Source organism: Chenopodium quinoa, unplaced genomic scaffold (assembly GCF_001683475.1).
Source record: "Chenopodium quinoa cultivar QQ74 unplaced genomic scaffold, ASM168347v1, whole genome shotgun sequence".
NCBI classification, from domain to species: Eukaryota; Viridiplantae; Streptophyta; class Magnoliopsida; order Caryophyllales; family Amaranthaceae; genus Chenopodium; species Chenopodium quinoa.
In genome coordinates, this window is record NW_018745684.1 from 1700152 (window position 1) to 1724779 (window position 24628).

The following is a 24628-nucleotide window of genomic DNA, read 5'->3' on the forward strand; positions in this document are numbered from 1 at the left end:
AGTTGATACTAGAGAAGACGGTGAATAGGTCAAGGAAGGATTGGTCATCAAGGTTGGATGATGCTCTATGGGCCTACCGCACCGCCTTCAAGACTCCTATTGGCACCACCCCTTACAAGCTCGTTTATGGGAAATCATGCCATCTACCGGTGGACCTGGAACATCGTGCGCACTGGGCTATCAAAACCTTGAATTTTGATATCCAATCCGCCGGAGAAAAGAGGATGCTTGACCTCCATGCCTTGGAAGAGTTGAGGTTAGATGCATATGAGAGTGCAAAGATCTACAAGGAGAAGACCAAAGCATGGCACGACAAGCACATCAACAAGAGAGAGTTCAAGGAGGGTGACAAGGTCTTGCTATTTAACTCCCGGTTGAAGTTGTTTCCGAGAAAGCTAAAATCAAGATGGAGTGACCCTTTCACCATTACAAAGATATTCCCATATGGCGCCATTGAGATTTCCAACGACAAAGGTGAACCATTCAAAGTTAATGGCCAAAGGTTGAAAGCATACTTCGATGGTTTCGTGCAAGAAGAAACAAAGGTAGTTCATTTAGTTGAATTTGATATCCCTCGTGATTGAAAACGTAATATGGTCAAGCTAGTGACAATAAAGAAGCGCTTCCGGGAGGCAACCCGAGTATTTTATTAATTTTACTCAAAAAAAAAAAGGAGAGTAAACGTGCCAAAAGCAGCAACGTCCGTGCCGATTATGGCACGTCCGTGCTTTTACAGGCAGAAAGTTGAGAAGTATTCTGCCAAGTTAAGCACGTCCGTGCCAAAAACAGCACGTCCGTGCCAAAAGCAGCACGTCCGTGCCAATAATGGCACGTCCGTGCTTTTACAGGCAGAAAGTTGAGAAGTATTCTGCCAAGTTAAGCACGTCCGTGCCAAAAGCAGCACGTCCGTGCCGATAATGGCACGTCCGTGCTTTTACAGGCAGAAAGTTAAGCACGTTCTGACTTGAGCTGCACGTCCGTGCCAATGCTGCACGTCCGTGCATACCAAGTATTTAAGGCCGAAACTGCTCGAAAAAAAGAAAAAAAGCCACAATTTTTTGTTCTTCCTCTCAAACCCACGGTTCTCCTCCTTCTCTCTAACCCCTCTTACTCCTCCTCTCAACCCTCAAACACTCAAATTCTCACCCAAAATTCAACATTTCCCACCATAATCAACACTCCTTTTCAACAAAAACGCAAAATACTACTTCTTTCTCCAATCTTCAACCCAAAAATCACCCATTAACCGAAACCCTAAGAAGAAAAAAAATCAATTTGGGGGTTTTCTTTTGGATTGAAATTTTAACAATTGGTTGAAGGAAAAGGTTCAAGCAAGGGAAAGGAAGGCTAGGAAGGTTCATTTGCGGGTTTTACACCCACGTTAAGCTCGGTATAATCGTTCCTTCCACTTACTATTTCCATACTTGAAACTTGTTGTTTTGTGCTTATTTTTGCTTGCAATCTTGGTTGAATTGATAGTTGTTGAGTATTTGTGCTTTATGTAAAGCATTATGGGTTTAATTGAATATTGTGAGGATTAATTGTTTAGGTTTTGTGAGTTTTTGTGATTGTGTGGATTATTCTTTGTGGTGTCCTTTGGTGTGGCTAAGTCTTGGGTTTTTGACCTTAAAATTACTTGGTGAATTGGTTTAGTGTCTTGATCTCTTTGTGTGGCGGGTTTAGTCATTCTAAATAAAACAAAATAAAAACAACCATGCCAAGAAGAAACCAATCCCGAAACACCTCTTCCCTTAGATTTAGGAACCCATCGCCTCCTCCTCCCGTTGATCCACCGCAAGTGGACACAATGGGAATAGTTTTCGCTGACCAGGCCTTTTCGGCCAATTTCCTTAAAATCAGTAGGAGGCGGGTCAAGCCCACCAAATTCTATGATAGTGAGGTGGCGGACGCCTTAGGGGTAGGAGCTGACATCACAATGTTATTCGAGGGAGCCGACCTAGGTTCTTGGCTAGAGTTACATGCCTTAACCTATAGGAGACTGACCCTAGAATTCCTCTCCTCCCTTTGTGTGCACCGTGACACCACAAGATCCCCCCGTTACATGACCTTCCAGCTCATGAATGCCCAACATAGAATGTCCGTAGCGAGAGTTAACCAAGCTTTCGGGTGGCCTGTTTCTGGAACTATGGGGCCTAAGGATAGGCAACCCCGTAACTATATGGCGGGTGAATTTTGGAGAAGAATCACAGGGATGTTTGGGTATAACCCTAGAACTGATAAGGCCACAGCCATTATTCACCCTGCCTTTAGGATCACCCAGCGTACCATAGCGAACACAGTTTTTGCTAGGGGAGACAGTTCAGGGGTCGTGTCTACTCGAGAGCTTTACTTTCTATGGAATCTGAGTGAGGGTAGTACGAGTTTAAATGTGGGGTCTTGGTTTATGGACCACCTAGAAGATGTTGCCATAGGATCAGGCAACATCACCATAGGTGGTATGATTACTATAATTGCTGCTGCTCTTAACCTTGATTTTGCAGAAGAGCAGGTTGTTCCAGGTCCAACACAGTTGGATATGCAGTCGCTGAGAGCCATGAAATGGCTCACGGATGTAGAGGGGAACCACCCCTATTTGTGGTTGGTGAGTAGGCGCCCCTATGCCTACTTACCCGACCCCGAGGCCACCGCCATCTACAACCAAGCGAACTGGATCTTTGAGAGGGACTTCCCTTGGGCTCCCGGTCAAGAGGGAGAGGAACAAGGGCAAGAGCAGCAAGAGCAACAACAACATCATCAACAACAACAATTTCAGCAACAACCAGAATTTCACCAGCAGTACGAGTTCCAACAAGGGTACCAAGAGGGGTACCAAGGTCAGGGCATGGGTGAAGGCAACCCATTCCTCACCTTCGAGCAGCAGATGGCTAATATAAATGCGAACTTCGCCCGCATGACTTCCGAGTTTGAGACAATGAGGAAGTCAAATGAAGACTTGAGGACTTCTTTTGACGGAATGAGGTCAAGCTTTGAAGGTCTTCGAACGGAATTGGGCGACTTCCGCAGTGTATATCACCATCTCTACCCCGGGGGTTCGAGCTCCCAAGGGGGCCCGAACCAATGAGTTAGTATCTCCTTCCCCTTCTCTTTGTGCTTATATTGTTTCAACATTGGGGACAATGTTTATGATAGCTTGGGGGGGGGAGTATTTTCTCATTTACCATTGGTTCATGCTGTGTTCTCGTACGTATATGTTGATTTGCATGCCCCTATTCCCATTTCCCTAACATCCAAACCCTTTGAATCCAAATTGCTTCCTTTGAAATCCAAATCCCTTGAATTGTGAATACTTCTCCTATCCCTTATTTAGATGTATAGTTATTTTATGCCTAGTAAAAAAAAAAAAAAAAAAAAGAGAGAAAAAAATGAAAAAAAAAATGATGAAAAAGTGCCCAAGGATGAAACTCATATGACGATTATATGTTTTGCTTGCTTGACTCTTGAGTGATGAGTAAAAGTTTTTTTTAGAAGAGTGTGTGCACGAGTTGGGGGTCATTTAGAGGTCTATTAATCTTGATTGCATTGGAGTATATGAAATGAAAGCCAATGAATGCTCAATTGCACGCCTAGTATAAGATATTGTCTAATTTGCTCAAGTAGGATATGTTTGAATAAATTTGTGGTCCCTTGTGCCCTTGATGTGTCCCCTTTCCTCCCCGAAATGAAACTCTATTAGGGAATTGGTTCTACTTGTATCATGTGTAATAAGTGGCGTAATAAGCCACACGTTCTCAATAAAGAAAGAGCCGCTCACAGTTAAAAGAGGCGAGGGCATTGAAAATTGAAAAAAAAAGAAGAGCATAAAAAAAGGGGAGAACAAAAAACTACCCCAAAACTTCTAAAAAAAAAAAAAAAAAAATTCTCTTCTTTAGAGGTCAACTCGTGGATGCCTCCCACACCTTGTTTGCATTGTTGTTTCTTATGAAATTCCCGAGTTAGAGTGTAGTTAAGGGGCCTTGGGTGTGCATTTTGGGAGGTGGACTAGCATTTTGAGATTTTATAACCGAAAGAGGGCTTGTTACAACTTTGGAATATCTAGGTGTGCTCTAATGAAATAGTAAAAGGCCAAAGGAAGTATCCTAGTGCAACCTTGTTTAGTTCTCCTCTCTACCCCCAACTCATGTGTACATTTGTATGATTGGTAATTCTTGAAAGTTGTTCACTTGTCTTGCTTTTGAATCACATCCCGATGAGTTGACTTGGGCTATAAAAAAAAAAAAATCGTGTGTTGTGTTTGTGGGAGTTGTGGGTGATTCTCTTTGGAAACCCTCACGAGAGATGGACTCGTCCTACTAGGCGACTTGTAGGTTTAAACGGCTTCTCACTTTTGCTAAAAGTGATCGTTCGGTTTATTGTGTATGCCTACCCTTTCTTGGTTTAACTTTTGCTTCAACCTTCTATAACAAGTTAGTTCCCTCTATTTGTTTTGTCATGACTAGTTTGCTCGAGGACGAGCAAAAGCTTAGCTTGGGGGGATTTGATTACTTGCTATTTTATGCGGTTTTAGGGCGTATTTGAACCTAGTTTACCTGAACAAATTTGTGTTTTGGTTCACTTTTACCCTATTATTATGCAATTTTTGTGTATCCTATGCTTCACGGGTTGTTAGTGTTTTTGTTGAGATTTTAGGTCCAAAGACGACCAAATGAAGCCCATGGTTACCAAACCGAGGTTAGAAGCAAGGAAATGATGGAAAGAATCCAAGTACAAGAGCATCGTAGAAGAAAACACGAAGAAAAGGGCCCAGAAGACCCTGCACGGCCGTGCAAGATGTTGCACGTCCGTGCAGGAGTGCAGACTTGAAGCCATCTTTCTGCCAAGGCCTGCACGGACGTGCCAAATATTGCACGTCCGTGCAGATGATGCAGCACGGACGTGCTTCAGTGATTATGAGGCAGCACGGCCGTGCAAGATGTTGCACGTCCGTGCAGGAGTGCAGACCTGAAGCCATCTTTCTGCCAAGGCCTGCACGGACGTGCCAAATATTGCACGTCCGTGCAGATGATGCAGCACGGACGTACCAAAGGTGCACGCCCGTGCTGCAGCAGGTCGTCTTAAACTGAGTTTCTGCCTTGGTCTGCACGGACGTGCCAACTTCAGCACGTCCGTGCAGACCTACAGTTTACCCGTTTCTTGTTTTCACCGTCCTCTTATTTTAGGGGGTAATATAAATAGCCCCTTTGGACCATTTTAGGGGGTTCCCAATTTTTCCAGATTTTGATACTCCTCTTAGTTTGAAACACAAAAATCCTCAAATTAGCATAGATTTTAGTTCTTGTTTTGAAGGTTTTTCAATCCAATCATTGTAGAAGACAAGTTCCACCATTGTTAGTCAATTATTGAAGCTTCTAGTAATTTTTTCTTACTCTTTCTTTCTCTCTTCTATCTTTAATTCTTGCTTTTTATTAATTGTTTGGTTGTTCTTTGCATGTTTAATTGTTAGATTCTACTTAATTCTTAGTTTTAATTTGTTCATGAATTCCTTGAAATCTTTAATTGCTTTAACCTCCATGGATTGTGAGTAGTCTAAATTCTAGGGTTTGGGTAAACCCTCAATGTAGTCACTAATTACTTGTTGCATGTGCTAATTTGGTTGTTGTGGGATGATGATTAGTTGAGCTTAAGTGGTTTAATTGCTTAGTTCTTGTATATGGCCATTGCTAGAACTATTTATCCAAGCTTTCTCAACGAAGGATCGAGAGATGAACTTGAGTTAGCTCCCTTATGCTTAATTGACCCGAAATGCCATGAGAATAGGGATTACCGGTCAAGGGAATGTTATGTCATCGTGATTATGCTTTAACACTTGTTTTATGCTATGTAACCACGAGAGTAGGTTATGGTTTTGATGTCAAGTAATCCCTCTAACTTGAGAGAGTAGTTGGGTGCATTTGATAACTTCCCCTAATTTATCCCCTAAATCACCATTTCTATGCATGCTACTTGTGGTCCGTGATGAAGTTTAGTGGTGTAACCCATGCCCTAGGCCTTCTTAATATTGTTAATCACCTCTTAGAATTAGTTGATTTGAATTAGAATAGTGTGACGTAATACCAACTTAAAACCCCCGACTTAATCTAGCTTGTTTAAACAATAACATTTGGTGGTTGATTCAACGCCTCTCATGGGTTCGACCCTTTCTTGCCCTTGCTACTAGTTGAGTAGGATCGAGTTAGGTCTTATTTCTTGATAGGTTGACGACGACCTATCAAGTTTTGGCGCCGTTGCCGGGGAGGCAAAGTCACATTGAATAAGTTATTGTTGAATGAGTCTAGATTTGTGTATATGTATATAATCTTCTTATTTTGTTTTTGTTTAAGCGTGTTTACTTTGTGATAGTCATTGCTAACGTTTTCCTTAGCTTTGTTTGACTGTGCATGACACGGAGGAGTAAGCAATCACCGCTTATCCCCGTAGATCCGGAGTTAAATAGAACTTTGAGGAACGTAAGAAGGCTCCTACAAGGCACGCCGGAATTTTCTCTAGCTTATACGGATTCCGAGTCGGAGGATAATCTTGACAACGAGCAAGAGATGGCCAACCCACCGCCTCCTCCACTTCTACAAGACTATGACCACCCCGATGCATTCCAACTTCGGAGTGGCATACTTCTTCCCACCACCAATGCAAACAACTATGAGTTCTCTCCTCAACTCATAAGGATGATCCAAAGTGAACAGTTCGGGGGGAGTGCAAATGAGTGCCCTCTAGCTCATTTAGACAACTTCCTTGAGTTGTGCACTACCATCAAGCAAAACAACCTCACGGAGGAATTCATTTGGATGCATATGTTTCGGTTCTCTCTTAGGGACAAGGCTAAGTGTTGGTTGAGGTCCGTGAAAGAAGGATCCTTAACAACATGGGAAGAGGTTACCAAAGCATTTCTTGGGAAGTTTTGTCCGCCCGAAAAGACCGCGGAATTGAGAAGGAAGATTACAAGCTTCACTCAAGAGGATGATGAAACCTTAGGTGAAGCATGGGAAAGATTCAAGGATCTAAAGAGGAAGTGTCCACACCATGGGTTGCCTTTATGGATGATTATTCAAAGCTTCTACGACGGTCTCACTCCTACCTCAAGGGCCAATCTTGACAACGGAGCCGGTGGTAGTCTTAAAAAGCTACCGGTGGAAGAAGCCGAGAATATGATTGAAGAAGTTGCAAGGCATTACGCCTATAGATATGATAGAAGAGAAAGTCAACCGAAGAAGAAAGGTATGCATGAGTTGAGTGCAATAGATCTCATTGCCTCAAAGTTTGATATGCTAGCTCACAAGCTAGACCAAGCAACCTCCTCAAGCGGTACCTCCTCTTCACAACCACAACCACAAGTCATGTCTTGTGAGACTTGTGGGGGTAATGATCACATGGCTTCATATTGCAATGCTACTAATGAGCAAGTTGCGGCCATGAACCAAAGAAATGAGCAACCTTTCAATCAAGGTTGGAGGCAACAAAACCAAGGGTGGAGACAACCCAATCAAAACCAACAATCCAACTACAACAACCCTCCTCAAAACATCTACAACCAAAATCAACAAAATCACCAAGCCCCATACCGCCATCCAAACCAACAAAGACAGCAATTCAACCAACAACCTCCTCCACCCCAAAAGACTTCCCTTGAGGCCGCTCTTGAGTCTTTCATAAATCAACAAGGGAAGAGCAATGCAGAAATGAGCTCCAACATCCAACAACTTCAAGCGCACAACAAAATAATTGAGAATCAACTAGCTCAAATTGCACAACAAGTTGGGAGTTCTACCTCCAATGCTAGTGGTCAATTTCCAAGCTCAACGGTTGTGAACCCAAAGGAGCATGTCAAGGCTATCACATTGAGGTCCGGGAGAGGGTATGAAGGTCCGGTAATGAGTGAAGATGTGCCACAAAAGAGAGATGAGGGTGTGGAGGTGAGAAGTGAGAATGATGTTGAAAATGAGGTGGTAGAAGTTGAGAGAAAAGAAAAAGAAAAGAGTGTTGAGGGAGACACAAAGAAAGGAGAGGGAGTTGAAGTTGAAGTGGAGAAACCCCCAATGAGAGTCTACAAGCCACCTATTCCTTTCCCTCATAGGTTGGTAGAGAAAAAATTGAATGAGAAGTTTTCAAAGTTCCTTGAGGTCATGAGAGGGCTCCAAGTGAACATTCCCTTTCTTCATGCTATGTCACAAATGCCTACATATGCGAAATTTTTAAAAGATCTCTTGTCCAACAAAAGTAGGCTTGAAGAGAGTGCAACCATCTCCCTTCCAATGGAGGTGAGCGCAATCATTCAAAACAAGCTTCCCCGAAAGCTTGGTGACCCGGGTAGCTATGCAATTCCGGTGAAGATTGGAGATATGGAAGCCATGGATGCTCTTTGTGATCTTGGGGCAAGTGTAAGCTTGATGCCCTTCTCAATTGCGAAAAATTTAAAAGTTGGTGAGATGAAGCCAACAAGAATCTCAATACAATTAGCCGATCGTTCGGTTAGGTTACCAATGGGAATACTTGAAGATGTACCGGTACAAGTGGGAAGAGTTTTTGTACCTTGTGACTTTGTGGTGATGGAAATGGAGGAGGACAACAAGGTTCCTCTCATTTTGGGAAGGCCGTTCTTGAACACGGCGGGAGTGGTAATTGATATGAAACAAGGCAAGCTAACATTGAATGTGGGAGATGAGAAAATTTCTTTCTCATTCTCGCAAGCCATGAGGAAGCCTATGTATGAGGATATCAATAGAATCGATACTCTTGACCGAGAAGTGGAGGAATTGAAGATGATGAACAATAGCAAAGATACTCTACAAGCGATCCTCACGGAAAGTTTGTACAATGATGATGATGAAGCTAAGGGGTACAAGTTGTTGCTAGACCAACCCCTACATGGCAAGGCAAGGGAGTTTGAAGCACTTAAGGTGGAGGTAAAAGAGGAGAGGTCTACGCCTCCTCCTAAGGTTGAACTTAAACCCCTTCCCCCTTCACTTAAATACGTTTTTCTTGATGATAATGAGACTTATCCCGTTATTGTCAATACCAACCTTGATGACACTTCCCTTGAGAAACTCCTAGTTGTGTTGAGGGAGTATAGGAGTGTCATTGGGTATGCCATTGATGACATTAAGGGGATAAGTCCCACGATATGCATGCACAAGATTTTGCTTGATAATGATCATGACTCCTCAATTGAGCACCAAAGAAGGCTCAACCCCAACATGAAAGAAGTTGTTAAAAAAGAGGTTTTGAAACTTCTTGAAGCGGGCATAATCTACCCTATCTCCGATAGCAAGTGGGTTAGCCCGGTTCAAGTTGTTCCAAAAAAAGGGGGCATGACCATTATCAAGAACGATAAGGGTGAGACCATTTCTACAAGGTCGGTCACCGGGTGGAGAATGTGCATAGACTATCGAAAATTGAACAAATCCACTCGGAAGGACCACTTCCCTCTCCCCTTTATCGATCAAATCTTGGAAAGGTTGGCATCACATAGTCACTATTGCTTCTTGGATGGGTATTCGGGATTCCTCCAAATCCCTATCCTACCCGAGGATCAAGAGAAGACTACATTCACATGCCCTTTTGGCACCTTTGCTTATCGAAGGATGCCATTTGGATTATGTAATGCACCTTCTACATTTCAAAGGTGTATGATGTCTATCTTTTCCGACATGCTTGAATCATCAATCGAGGTATTTATGGATGACTTTTCTGTTTGCGGTTCATCTTTTGACACTTGCCTAAGTAATTTGATTAAAGTGTTAAAAAGATGTCAAGAGGTGAACCTTGTGCTTAATTGGGAAAAATGTCATTTCATGGTTGAAGAGGGTATTGTGTTGGGACATGTTGTTTCTAGTAGGGGCATTGAGGTTGATCGTGCCAAAATTGAGGTTATTGAGCGCCTCCCTCCCCCCACTAATGTGAAGGGTATAAGGAGTTTTCTTGGACACGCGGGTTTTTACCGCCGGTTCATTAAAGATTTTTCCAAAATCGCTAAGCCGCTCACTCAATTGTTGGTAAAGGATGCCCCTTTTGTGTTTTCTAATGATTGTTTGCTAGCCTTTGATAGGTTGAAGGAAGCTTTGATCACGGCTCCCATCATTCAACCACCGAATTGGGAGCTCCCTTTTGAACTCATGTGTGATGCTTCGGACTATGTCGTTGGATCTGTGCTTGGGCAAAGGAAGGATAAAAAGCTCCATGCCATCTATTACACTAGCAAAACTCTTGATGAAGCACAAAGAAACTACACAACGACTGAAAAAGAGCTCCTAGCCATCGTCCATGCTATCGAAAAGTTTAGGTCTTACTTGGTGGGCTCCAAAGTTATAGTCTTCACCGACCATGCGGCTTTGAAGTACTTGCTGTCCAAGAAGGACGCTAAACCACGGTTGATTAGGTGGGTCTTGCTCTTACAAGACTACGATATAGAAATTCGGGACAAGAAGGGTGCCGAGAATGTAGTAGCCGATCATCTCTCACGGCTACCGATCGTAGAAGGTGAAATTGAAGCTTTGCCAATTGATGATTCATTCCCGGATGATCAATTATTCGCAATCATTCAAGCCCCGGCCCCATGGTTTGCGGATATTGTAAATTACTTGGCTTGCTCCATCCTTCCTCCCGACCTCACCTATCAACAAAAGCGGAAGTTCCTCCATGATGTCCGCCAATACTTTTGGGATGACCCCTTGCTCTTCAAACAAGGTGTTGATGGTCTTTTTAGAAGGTGTGTCCCCGACGATGAAATTCATGAAGTTATCACAATGTGTCACTCCTCACCTTGTGGAGGACATATGAGTGCTAACAAGACATTGGCGAGAATATTGCAATGCGGTTTCTATTGGCCCTCTATGTTCAAGGACGTATGGGGAGTTGTTAAAGCTTGTGACCGGTGTCAAAGGACCGGTAATTTGTCAAGAAAGAACGAAATGCCTTTGAATAACATTTTAGAGCTGGAAATTTTCGATGTGTGGGGAATAGATTTTATGGGACCTTTCCCATCCTCTTTTGGGAACAAATACATTTTGGTGGCCGTCGACTATGTATCAAAGTGGGTTGAAGCGGTTGCATCTCCTACAAATGATGCTAAGGTAGTAGTCAAGTTGTTCAAGAAAGTCATTTTCCCTAGGTTTGGTGTGCCACGTGCCGTAATAAGTGATGGAGGATCGCACTTTGCAAAGCGATCTTTCAAGGCTCTCCTTGAAAAATACGGAGTGAGGCACAAGGTGTCATTGGCTTACCACCCTCAAACAAGTGGTCAAGCTGAAATTTCAAATAGGGAGATTAAGTTGATACTAGAGAAGACGGTGAATAGGTCAAGGAAGGATTGGTCATCAAGGTTGGATGATGCTCTATGGGCCTACCGCACCGCCTTCAAGACTCCTATTGGCACCACCCCTTACAAGCTCGTTTATGGGAAGTCATGCCATCTACCGGTGGAACTGGAACATCGTGCGCACTGGGCTATCAAAACCTTGAATTTTGATATCCAATCCGCCGGAGAAAAGAGGATGCTTGACCTCCATGCCTTGGAAGAGTTGAGGTTAGATGCATATGAGAGTGCAAAGATCTACAAGGAGAAGACCAAAGCATGGCACGACAAGCACATCAACAAGAGAGAGTTCAAGGAGGGTGACAAGGTCTTGCTATTTAACTCCCGGTTGAAGTTGTTTCCGGGAAAGCTAAAATCAAGATGGAGTGGCCCTTTCACCATTACAAAGATATTCCCATATGGCGCCATTGAGATTTCCAACGACAAAGGTGAACCATTCAAAGTTAATGGCCAAAGGTTGAAAGCATACTTCGATGGTTTCGTGCAAGAAGAAACAAAGGTAGTTCATTTAGATGAATTTGATATCCCTCGTGATTGAAAACGTAATATGGTCAAGCTAGTGACAATAAAGAAGCGCTTCCGGGAGGCAACCCGAGTATTTTAGTAATTTTACTCAAAAAAAAAAAAAAAAAAAAAAGGAGAGTAAACGTGCCAAAAGCAGCAAGTATTCTGCCAAGTTAAGCACGTCCGTGCCAAAATCAGCACGTCCGTGCCAAAAGCAGCACGTCCGTGCCAAAAGCAGCACGTCCGTGCCGATAATGGCACGTCCGTGCTTTTACAGGCAGAAAGTTGAGAAGTATTCTGCCAAGTTAAGCACGTCCGTGCCAAAAGCAGCACGTCCGTGCCAAAAGCAGCACGTCCGTGCCAAAAGCAGCACGTCCGTGCCGATAATGGCACGTCCGTGCTTTTACAGGCAGAAAGTTAAGCACGTTCTGACTTGAGCTGCACGTCCGTGCCAATGCTGCACGTCCGTGCATACCAAGTATTTAAGGCCGAAACTGCTCGAAAAAAAGAAAAAAATCCACAATTTTTTTGTTCTTCCTCTCAAACCCACGGTTCTCCTCCTTCTCTCTAACCCCTCTTACTCCTCCTCTCAACCCTTAAACACTCAAATTCTCACCCAAAATTCAACATTTCCCACCATAATCAACACTCCTTTTCAACAAAAACGCAAAATACTACTCCTTTCTCCAATCTTCAACCCAAAAATCACCCATTAACCGAAACCCTAAGAAGAAAAAAATCAATTTGGGGGTTTTCTTTTGGATTGAAATTTTAACAATTGGTTGAAGGAAAAGGTTCAAGCAAGGGAAAGGAAGGCTAGGAAGGTTCATTGGCGGGTTTTACACCCACGTTAAGCTCGGTATAATCGTTCCTTCCACTTACTATTTCCATACTTGAAACTTGTTGTTTTGTGCTTATTTTTGCTTGCAATCTTGGTTGAATTGATAGTTGTTGAGTATTTGTGCTTTTATGTAAAGCATTATGGGTTTAATTGAATATTGTGAGGATTAATTGTTTAGGTTTTGTGAGTTTTTGTGATTGTGTGGATTATTCTTTGTGGTGTCCTTTGGTGTGGCTAAGTCTTGGGTTTTTGACCTTAAAATTGCTTGGTGAATTGGTTTAGTGTCTTGATCTCTTTGTGTGGCGGGTTTAGTCATTCTAAATAAAACAAAATAAAAACAACCATGCCAAGAAGAAACCAATCCCGAAACACCTCTTCCCTTAGATTTAGGAACCCATCGCCTCCTCCTCCCGTTGATCCACCGCAAGTGGACACGATGGGAATAGTTTTCGCTGACCAGGCCTTTTCGGCCAATTTCCTTAAAATCAGTAGGAGGCGGGTCAAGCCCACCAAATTCTATGATAGTGAGGTGGCGGACGCCTTAGGGGTAGGAGCTGACATCACAATGTTATTCGAGGGAGCCGACCTAGGTTCTTGGCTAGAGTTACATGCCTTAACCTATAGGAGACTGACCCTAGAATTCCTCTCCTCCCTTTGTGTGCACCGTGACACCACAAGATCCCCCCGTTACATGACCTTCCAGCTCATGAATGCCCAACATAGAATGTCCGTAGCGAGAGTTAACCAAGCTTTCGGGTGGCCTGTTTCTGGAACTATGGGGCCTAAGGATAGGCAACCCCGTAACTATATGGCGGGTGAATTTTGGAGAAGAATCACAGGGCTGTTTGGGTATAACCCTAGAACTGATAAGGCCACAGCCATTATTCGCCCTGCCTTTAGGATCGCCCAGCGTACCATAGCGAACACAGTTTTTGCTAGGGGAGACAGTTCAGGGGTCGTGTCTACTCGAGAGCTTTACTTTCTATGGCATCTGAGTGAGGGTAGTACGAGTTTAAATGTGGGGTCTTGGTTTATGGACCACCTAGAAGATGTTGCCACAGGATCAGGCAACATCACCATAGGTGGTATGATTACTATAATTGCTGCTGCTCTTAACCTTGATTTTGCAGAAGAGCAGGTTGTTCCAGGTCCAACACAGTTGGATATGCAGTCGCTGAGAGCCATGAAATGGCTCACGGATGTAGAGGGGAACCACCCCTATTTGTGGTTGGTGAGTAGGCGCCCCTATGCCTACTTACCCGACCCCGAGGCCACCGCCATCTACAACCAGGCGAACTGGATCTTTGAGAGGGACTTCCCTTGGGCTCCCGGTCAAGAGGGAGAGGAACAAGGGCAAGAGCAGCAAGAGCAACAACAACATCATCAACAACAACAATTTCAGCAACAACCAGAATTTCACCAGCAGTACGAGTTCCAACAAGGGTACCAAGAGGGGTACCAAGGTCAGGGCATGGGTGAAGGCAACCCATTCCTCACCTTCGAGCAGCAGATGGCTAATATGAATGCGAACTTCGCCCGCATGACTTCCGAGTTTGAGACCATGAGGAAGTCAAATGAAGACTTGAGGACTTCTTTTGACGGAATGAGGTCAAGCTTTGAAGGTCTTCGATCGGAATTGGGCGACTTCCGCAATGTATATCACCATCTCTACCCCGGGGGTTCGAGCTCCCAAGGGGGCCCGAACCAATGAGTTAGTATCTCCTTCCCCTTCTCTTTGTGCTTATATTGTTTCAACATTGGGGACAATGTTTATGATAGCTTGGGGGGGAGTATTTTCTCATTTACCATTGGTTCATGCTGTGTTCTCGTACGTATATGTTGATTTGCATGCCCCTATTCCCATTTCCCTAACATCCAAACCCTTTGAATCCAAATTGCTTCCTTTGAAATCCAAATCCCTTGCATTGTGAATACTTCTCCTATCCCTTATTTAGATGTATAGTTATTTTATGCCTAAAAAAAAAAAAAAAAAAGAGAGAGAAAAAAAGAGAGAAAAAAATGAAAAAAAAAATGATGAAAAAGTGCCCAAGGATGAAACTCATATGACGATTATATGTTTTGCTTGCTTGACTCTTGAGTGATGAGTAAAAGTTTTTTTTAGAAGTGTGTGTGCACGAGTTGGGGGTCATTTAGAGGTCTATTAATCTTGATTGCATTGGAGTATATGAAATGAAAGCCAATGAATGCTCAATTGCACGCCTAGTATAAGATATTGTCTAATTTGCTCAAGTAGGATATGTTTGAATAAATTTGTGGTCCCTTGTGCCCTTGATGTGTCCCCTTTCCTCCCCGAAATGAAACTCTATTAGGGAATTGGTTCTACTTGTATCATGTGTAATAAGTGGCGTAATAAGCCACACGTTCTCAATAAAGAAAGAGCCGCTCACAGTTAAAAGAGGCGAGGGCATTGAAAATTGAAAAAAAAAAGAAGAGCATAAAAAAAAGGGGAGAACAAAAACTACCCCAAAACTTCTAAAAAAAAAAAAAAAAAAATTCTCTTCTTTAGAGGTCAACTCGTGGATGCCTCCCACACCTTGTTTGCATTGTTGTTTCTTATGAAATTCCCGAGTTAGAGTGTAGTTAAGGGGCCTTGGGTGTGCATTTTGGGAGGTGGACTAGCATTTTGAGATTTTATAACCGAAAGAGGGCTTGTTACAACTTTGGAATATCTAGGTGTGCTCTAATGAAATAGTAAAAGGCCAAAGGAAGTATCCTAGTGCAACCTTGTTTAGTTCTCCTCTCTACCCCAACTCATGTGTACATTTGTATGATTGGTAATTCTTGAAAGTTGTTCACTTGTCTTGCTTTTGAATCACATCCCGATGAGTTGACTTGGGCTATAAAAAAAAAAAAAATCGTGTGTTGTGTTTGTGGGAGTTGTGGGTGATTCTCTTTGGAAACCCTCACGAGAGATGGACTCGTCCTACTAGGCGACTTGTAGGTTTAAACGGCTTCTCACTTTTGCTAAAAGTGATCGTTCGGTTTATTGTGTATGCCTACCCTTTCTTGGTTTAACTTTTGCTTCAACCTTCTATAACAAGTTAGTTCCCTCTATTTGTTTTGTCATGACTAGTTTGCTCGAGGACGAGCAAAAGCTTAGCTTGGGGGGATTTGATAACTTGCTATTTTATGCGGTTTTAGGGCGTATTTGAACCTAGTTTACCTGAACAAATTTGTGTTTTGGTTCACTTTTACCCTATTATTATGCAATTTTTGTGTATCCTATGCTTCACGGGTTGTTAGTGTTTTTGTTGAGATTTTAGGTCCAAAGACGACCAAATGAAGCCCATGGTTACCAAACCGAGGTTAGAAGCAAGGAAATGATGGAAAGAATCCAAGTACAAGAGCATCGTAGAAGAAAACACGAAGAAAAGGGCCCAGAAGACCCTGCACGGCCGTGCAAGATGTTGCACGTCCGTGCAGGAGTGCAGACTTGAAGCCATCTTTCTGCCAAGGCCTGCACGGACGTGCCAAATATTGCACGTCCGTGCAGATGATGCAGCACGGACGTGCTTCCGTGATTATGAGGCAGCACGGCCGTGCAAGATGTTGCACGTCCGTGCAGGAGTGCAGACCTGAAGCCATCTTTCTGCCAAGGCCTGCACGGACGTGCCAAATATTGCACGTCCGTGCAGATGATGCAGCACGGACGTGCCAAAGGTGCACGCCCGTGCTGCAGCAGGTCGTCTTAAACTGAGTTTCTGCCTTGGTCTGCACGGACGTGCCAACTATTGCACGTCCGTGCAGACCTACAGTTTACCCGTTTCTTGTTTTCACCGTCCTCTTATTTTAGGGGGTAATATAAATAGCCCCTTTGGACCATTTTAGAGGGGTTCCCAATTTTTCCAGATTTTCATACTCCTCTTAGTTTGAAACACAAAAATCCTCAAATTAGCATAGATTTTAGTTCTTGTTTTGAAGGTTTTTCAATCCAATCATTGTAGAAGACAAGTTCCACCATTGTTAGTCAATTATTGAAGCTTCTAGTAATTTTTTCTTACTCTTTCTTTCTCTCTTCTATCTTTAATTCTTGCTTTTTATTAATTGTTTGGTTGTTCTTTGCATGTTTAATTGTTAGATTATACTTAATTCTTAGTTTTAATTTGTTCATGAATTCCTTGAAATCTTTAATTGCTTTAACCTCCATGGATTGTGAGTAGTCTAATTCCTAGGGTTTGGGTGAACCCTCAATGTAATCACCAACACTTGTTGCATGAACTAATTTGTTAATTGTGGGGTGTTAATTAGTTGAGTTTAAGAGGTTTCATTGTTAATTCTTGTAATTGGCCATTGCTTGAATTATTTATCTAGCTTCCTCAACGAAGGATCGAGAGATGAACTTGAGGAAGCTCCCTTATGCTTGATTGACTTGATTTGCCATGAGAATAGGAATTTCTAGTCAAGGGAATTTGCATGTTATCGTGAGGATGTTTTAACACTTGTTTCTTGCCCATAATCACGAGAGTAGGTTATGGTTTTGATGTCAAGTAATCCCTCTAGCTTGAGAGAGTAGTTGGGTGCATTTGATAACTTCCCCTAATTTATCCCCTAAATCACCATTTCTATGCATGCTACTTGTGGTCCGTGATGAAGTTTAGTGGTGTAACCCATGCCCTAGGCCTTCTTAATATTGTTAATCACCTCTTAGAATTAGTTGATTTGAATTAGAATAGTGTGACGTAATACCAACTTAAAACCCCCGACTTAATCTAGCTTGTTTAAACAATAACATTTGGTGGTTGATTCAACGCCTCTCATGGGTTCGACCCTTTCTTGCCCTTGCTACTAGTTGAGTAGGATCGAGTTAGGTCTTATTTCTTGATAGGTTGACGACGTCCTATCATGTACCCAAAGAAGCATGGCCAGAAGAGCTTGACGAGGAATCGTCCTCGGACGAGTCTGAAGAGGACGACTCCTCCCCTCTCCCGGAGGGGCCCGCCTTCTCTCTTTGAAAAGGAGCAGATTTGTTAACTGTTAAATTGGAAGGGGTCACTATGACTCCCCCCACAGAATTGCCGGCATCCAGGCCGCCTTGTCTCACTTCAACATCTGGCGCCTGGTCAGATGTTTCACTAATCGGCACCCTGTGGGAGGAGCCGTCTGAATTTGAGATCCTAGCTGTCTTTTTTGTTCTGGCCATCCTGCTCTGCATAGACACAGATACAGTCGGACTTTGTATAAAGGGCAAAGATGGGTCCGGAAAAGGGCAGGCGGCACTCCTAGTCCTAGATTCAGCCGTCCCCGGTGACCGGCTGATCACTAACCTAGGTCGTGTCGTGTGCTTCCGTGGTGCCATTTCAGAAAATAAAAAGAAAATTAAGAGTAAGAGAACTGAGTTACCTGAACGAGTGACGGTTGATGAAGTTCTGGAAATCCGGTGCAGTCGGCTTGTCAGAACAGGCGGTAGGCAGAAAAAGTCCAAAATGTCAGAGCAAGTTCAGGGGTCCGAATGTTCTCAAATAGTTCTCAAAGTGTGAAAATGACTCAAGGCAACTCTCCCTTATATAGGCGAAGTGAGAAGGCGAAGGGTCACTTCCAGAATTCAAAATTTGGGCGGGAAAATCTCTCGTCCATTCGCCGACTGACACCTGTAGCAGGCCGTCGCCCGTTACAGTGCGACACCTGTCACAGGTAACACGTGACCAATCACGTGCCACCTGTGATGGGCAAATGATTAGGGGATTTTGCTCCTACCAATCGGAATGCGCCACGTGGGCCAATCAGGACCTGCCAAGTGTCCCCTAGTTGGAACTGTCAGGGCTTGCCACGTGGCACGCGCTTATTCGTCCACCTTGGACCTGTTATGTCACGACATGTGGCATACTCCATGCCTAATGGAGAAACCGGCCACCCAGGCCCAACTTCCGAGGGAAGCCACCTAAACCTAGGATGGGCACGTTTCCCAAGGTTATAAATACCTCCCTTAATCCTCATTAAGGGGGGGGGGGACAAAAAAACAACACGCGAAAAACATTACGGAACACACTAATAACCGGTTGATCTCGCTAACAAAGCAGATTACCTACATTAAACATTCTCACCTAGAGAGACCTTATTACTTTAATTTCCGCATTAATTACTCCTTAATCAGGTACTAACTTGACCGTTGGAGGCGGAGCTCACAGGAGTCTCCGTTATTTTGCAGGTACAGGCGTCCGGTTCCAGTCTCGGAATTGTAACTCTCCCGCAGGACATCAGAAAACCCCGAAACAGGAGTGATGGATGATTTATTTTCCATGTTTTGTGAGAAATTTAATTTCCATAAATTTTCAATTATTTCATTTTTACTTTGTTTTTATTAACTACGCAGTAAATAACAATTTTATGGAAAAGTATTGACACATAGGTCTTGACGTCTTGTGTATTTGAGATGCAAATATGATGACATTTTTGTAAATAATGGGAATATGAGGGTGGAAAAGACGAAGGTAAAAAGCACCACTACATTTATAATAGTACACAAAAAGTAATATTTAAACAATTTATATTTTAATGATATATTATACATGCATAATAGCATACAAAAATATACCACCAAATGTCAAATTTTCCTCTTATATGCATGCCAAATACATAAACTCTATGCGCCTAGATCCACTCTAAATTTATTTGCAAATTTCCATAAATTTTACGTCCCATAATTTTTAAGGTTAAAGCATTAAAGGAAGCTACGAAAAGGCGGAAGGCCCCACCATCCCCACCATCCCAAACCCTTATGCTTCAACCCTTTTCCGCGCTCTATTCCACTCATTTTCCCGCCTTTCATCCTCCAAAAGGTCCGAGTCTCAAACTCAGTACACCAAGTAGCAGAATAACTTCCGCCAATTTTAGGGTTCAATACCAGAGGAGAGAGAAAGCTTTAGAGAGAGAAAAATGGGGGCGATAACTAGGAAGGAAGTGAGCAAGCAGTTCAAACAACGGCGCTACACTCTTCAAGCTGCTGCTCTTCAAGAAGTGCTTTCCTTCGTCAATCGCAATGGAATTGATGATCCTGAAGAAGCTTTGGAACTTCTCCTTGACCTCCTTGATCAAGAACCTCGTAATCCTTTTCTTCAACTTGTTATCTGTGGTTACAATTTTGGCAAATTAGGTTTATTTTTGTGATTTTGATTGATTTTTTTGGTGGATTTTGATAGTGAAATCGTCGATTTTGGATAAGGAAACTGTTAATCGAGTGATTTCTGAAATGCTTGATGTTGATGAAGTTTCTCCGGCGAATTCTCATTTGCGTTTCATTGATGCTTTCGTTGTTCCCAAATTTCGATTCGATCCTACTCGGAAGGTTTTTTATGAGTAATTTTCTTCCTTTCCTTTTATTTTTTTATTTTTTAATTTTAATCATTTTGGATTTAATTTGGTACTATCTAATAGTTTACATGAGACAATTAAGCTTCAATTTTACTGTTACGTTTTTTTTTTTGATGAATTCAACTAGGTTTAGGGGAGAAATTAGAAGATTTGATGAGTTTCCATCCTTGCCTTAAGTGGAATTATTGCAATTTGTTCATTGCCAAGGATATATCAAGAATTCTCACCTTAAGCACATTGTTTCGAAATAATGGGCTATAGTTTACTTTTGTGGTAGAAGTACAATAACTTGACAAAAAATTGTCAGTAGCACTTTGATATTTATCTTTTACACTTTTGTTGGTAAAACTCTCACATTGAAATTAATGGCCTAAATTGACAAGGTTTGACCAAAAGATTTGAACTTGGCTTATTTTTTAGGGATAGGAAAATGGGGAGTACACAAAATGTCATTTATGTAATCATGTATCATGTTGAAACTTAAATTGTTTTTACCGCAAGGGCATAAGGTATACCGTCAAAGCTATGATTTCAGTTGATACCGTAAAACCTAGGCAACATGGGTTATGGTTAAGATGAATGATAGTGCTTAAAAGTTGCGTGATATGTTGTGTTGATGGTTGCATTTTTTGGTATGTAGGTGTACGGGGGCACTTCCTATCCATGGTAATGCGCCTACAAAGGCAGGTTTGTATAGAGATAGATTTGAGCTATTGGCACAGAAACTTGCTCGCCATCCTCATTTCTCAAAACCTGCTTTTGAAACTGAAGCATCAAATTTTGGATGCTGTGAGGTATGCAATTATCTCCTTTATCCCAGTTATTATAACATGAAATCATCAGTGTATTTCCTTTCAACCTCCGATAAGATGCATGTCCTTATACTATAGGTTTTCCTTTTTCTTCTTACAGCCACAATCCCCATGTATGTTTATGTGATTGTTCCATGATATTGTGGGTTTGGCAGATAGTTCCAATTCAGAACCTAAATTGGCAAACAGGGAGAAGGTGGATAATGGGTGTAATATCCCAGCTGGAAGATGGGCATTTTTATCTAGAAGATCTCACTGCCTCAGTGGAAGTTGATTTATCGAGCGCAATATCCTTGCCATTTGACTAACTGCTTTATTCAATATTGCTCATCGCTGTGGTTTATTTTATAGTTTACTGCTAATGGGGATGAGTGTCAACATTGGGGGGGTTATTTTTGTCATCATTGTTGCTATTTCCTCTTGATGAAAATCATAGTTCTTTGTTGAAACTTTTAAGTAGTGAAGAGTTGCCAAGATCAGTAGCTGGTTAAGTTTCATGTAGTTTACTGCTTAGTAGGTCACCCACGAAGGAGTCTTTATTTGACGGAAAGGGATGTGTAAATGCTTCGGTTACATGACCTGTGTCTTATTCAGTTCCGAACCACAATCTATGTTTCCTTGACATGTATTACAAGGTCACCACTGGTTTCTTTACAGAGAATACAATAGTTGTAGCCGAAGGTGAGAAGCTTTCTGGTGGTATATTTAAGGTAAGCTTCTAAATGCTAATTATTATTTTGATGAATAACCTAATGTTGCTATTTTACTAGGTGCTAGAGTAAGGCACATTGGATGCATGAGTACTTTTAACCCTGTTATTATTAATTTTTTCTTGCTCTTTGTTCAGCATTCTGCCTTTCAGTAAAATTTTTACGTGCTTTTAAAATGTTTGAACCCCGGGCAGCTAGTATAATATATGAGAATATTCTTGTTAACTACTACATATGACCAGCTGATGTATCTTTCTGGTCTTCTTGGATAAAGCAAACAAATTTCTAGAACTGCCAATATAACGCTTCTTGACTTTTGGCAACATTTCATAAAAGCAACTGATAAGAATTTTGCAGCTCTATGTCAACCTGGGATGCAAAGTTAAGGCAATCGCTTGTGTGAAAAGGTACATAAAACACGGAAATAATAGGCATAGAATATACTGTTGCATGAACTATTGGTGATAGAATGATACTCTGTGACTGGGTTGAATTAGTATTATACAGTCCAAACTGCAGGGTAACTAATGTCGGACCTTAAAGTACTCAAAATTATTCGAACTACGTATCATTAAAGTCTGAATTAGAATGATTGGAAGATATGTGGACCTGCAGCAAGCCAGCAACCACATTTGCAAAAGGGGGTGGATGTATGCCAAATTTAGAAGAGTTCTGCGAAGTGATAATCGTTAGAGTTTATAGGCTTTGTTTGATACTCGCTCAAAATGCATGAAAAGTTTAGACCATATACTTGTATCTTGCTGATGCTAGTACTTTTGTTCTGCCTTTGTTAGTTCATCTTCTGAATGTGATTCCATTGGAGCTGTACAGGTCAATACATGTGGCTTCCCTCCCATAGAGAACAGGGAAGAGAGTCTTGCATTTATCTCAGGACTGGACTTTTTTGGTTGCGGCACATTTACAAGTGAGGAGACGGTAATTCTTGCTAACATCTTTCTTTTTTTGGTCAAAATCAATCAAGAAGTACCTGCTCTTGTGGGGCCGCAATTGTTTCAGACATTTTGACCTTTTATATTTTCACAACAGAGGAAACTAGCTGATATGGAAAGAAAAGCAGTTAATGACATGTTTGTGGTACTTTCTGACATATGGCTAGATGATGAAGAGGTAATGGGATATTAACACTTCTACTAGTTTCCTATTTTCTTTCTTTATCACTTTAATGAAGCTCGATTATCCCTGTTCTTAGACTATGGTAAAGCTGAAAGAAGTTCTGGAGGGATATGAAGCTGTGGAGGTGGTTCCTTCTTTGTTCATATTCATTGGGAGTTTCTGCTCTTCCCCATGTAATCTATCATTTCATTCTTTTGCTTCGCTTAGGTAAGGAGTTAATGCTTATCCCTGTTCCTTTCTCTCTTTTAACTTATAATTTACTGGATGCTAATGCATTTACAACTTTGAATGACAAATTTGCATGCAGATCGCAGTTTGGGAAACTTGGTAAAATGATTGCTGAATATCCTCGACTACTAGAGCAAAGCCGGTTTTTATTTATTCCTAGCATTGATGATGCAGGTGATTTCTGTTTATTAATTTATTGTTGCTTGTATATATCATCTCCAATGTCCATTCTTATGTTATATTGTTGTTACTATCAGGCCCCTCGTCTGTTCTCCCAAGGTGTGCTCTTCCAAAGTATCTAACAGAAGAACTTCAGAAAGAAATACCAAATGCCCTTTTTATGAGCAATCCTTGCAGGTAAATTGGTACACTTAATCGTATCTGCAGTTGCTTCATGATGTGAGGCAGCTTTGTCAACACTATTGTGTCTTTTTTATAAGACAGTAATTACTTTATCATTTTTTCTATATTTTTGGAAATTCAACTTCCTTTTTAATGCTATGCTATTATAATACCATCTGATGGAGCTTTTTAAGCATGTAGAATGAGAGTATAATGTACTTTATGACTATTCCTGACTAGTTTCCTGGTTTGGATAACAGAATAAAGTATTACTCTCAAGAAATTGTAATTTTTCGACGGGACCTCTTGTATAGAATGCGGCGTTCATGCTTGATTCCCCCTTCATCTGCTGAAACCAGTGATCCTTTCGCTCATGTGAGCTTATCATTCTACTTGTTCTGACTGTCTTTATATCTGCTGGTCATTTTCTGTTTATTCACATAAATTATTGTTGTGTTTCTTCTGCAGTTAGTTGCTACAATTGTCCACCAAAGCCATCTCTGCCCTCTTCCACTGACAATCCAACCAATCAGCTGGAATCACGATCATTGTCTCAACTTGTATCCAACCCCTCACACGGTATCATTTTTGCTCTTTATTTCTCGCATCATTCAATATCATAACTTGAATATCCTTGAAGAATTAAGAAACAATTTGCACCAAACAAGACTTGCAACCATAATTGGCATAATATTGACTTGATTTTTTGCTTACATTATAATCTGTTCTACAGATAATTTTAGGGGATAGAAGTGAACAAAAGGCATTTAAGTATGGAGGAGTTACATGTTTCAATCCTGGCTCCTTCTCAAGTGACCACACCTTTGTGGCTTACCGTCCTTGTAACCATGAAGTCGAGTTGTCTGCTATTTAACCCTTTTTTGTTTTCGGATAAAATTAACGTGAATAATCCAAACTATCAATCAATTATATTCAACCCACCTTGGAATAATGGAATGTAATACAATGAAATTCCAAAACCTTAGGGTGTCAAATTCTCATGTGATCCCAGCTCCTCAGAAAAGTTTTATGTTAATTTATTTATGTTTATAATCATAGAATGTAACTTAATATTTTATTTTGATTTGTGTTACTGCCCTTCAGAGAAAGCAGCAATCTTTGTATACCTCCTTAATAGAGTTATACTGTGAAATATGTACCAAATTTTGTATCAATGTAGAATTGTATCTTTATTACGTTCTTGTGAAATGAAGTATTTTTTTTTGTACTTTTGAAATTTTGGCTTTATATACTTCACTTAAAAAAATTGCATTATTTGGTTAAAAATGTGTGTTTTTTTTCAAGAGATTTCTGAAAATTTGTTGTTTATGCTTTATTACAAAGCAGGCAAAATTTTCAGAATTTATTTAACACTCAGCCAAAACACCCAAACAAATACGAAAAT

The 24628-nt window shown here is 41.5% G+C and overlaps 2 protein-coding genes across 2 annotated transcripts; both read left to right on the top strand.

Annotated features, from left to right (window-relative positions):
* The first annotated feature begins 6347 nt into the window (after positions 1–6347).
* On the top strand, positions 6348–11940 carry LOC110717866. The gene has a single exon (XM_021896650.1). It carries the CDS (start codon positions 6396–6398, stop codon positions 11859–11861), a length of 5466 nt encoding a protein of 1821 aa, XP_021752342.1. The 5' UTR covers positions 6348–6395; the 3' UTR covers positions 11862–11940.
* Positions 11941–19331: 7391 nt separating this feature from the next.
* On the top strand, positions 19332–24436 carry LOC110717949 (DNA polymerase epsilon subunit B-like). The gene is made up of 13 exons (XM_021896748.1): positions 19332–19728; positions 19826–19982; positions 20638–20791; positions 20965–21096; positions 21442–21519; positions 22351–22455; positions 22567–22647; positions 22730–22860; positions 22961–23055; positions 23139–23238; positions 23484–23598; positions 23692–23802; positions 23957–24436. Exons 1-13 carry the CDS (start codon positions 19563–19565, stop codon positions 24095–24097), a joined length of 1566 nt encoding a protein of 521 aa, XP_021752440.1. The 5' UTR covers positions 19332–19562; the 3' UTR covers positions 24098–24436.
* Positions 24437–24628: the final 192 nt, after the last annotated feature.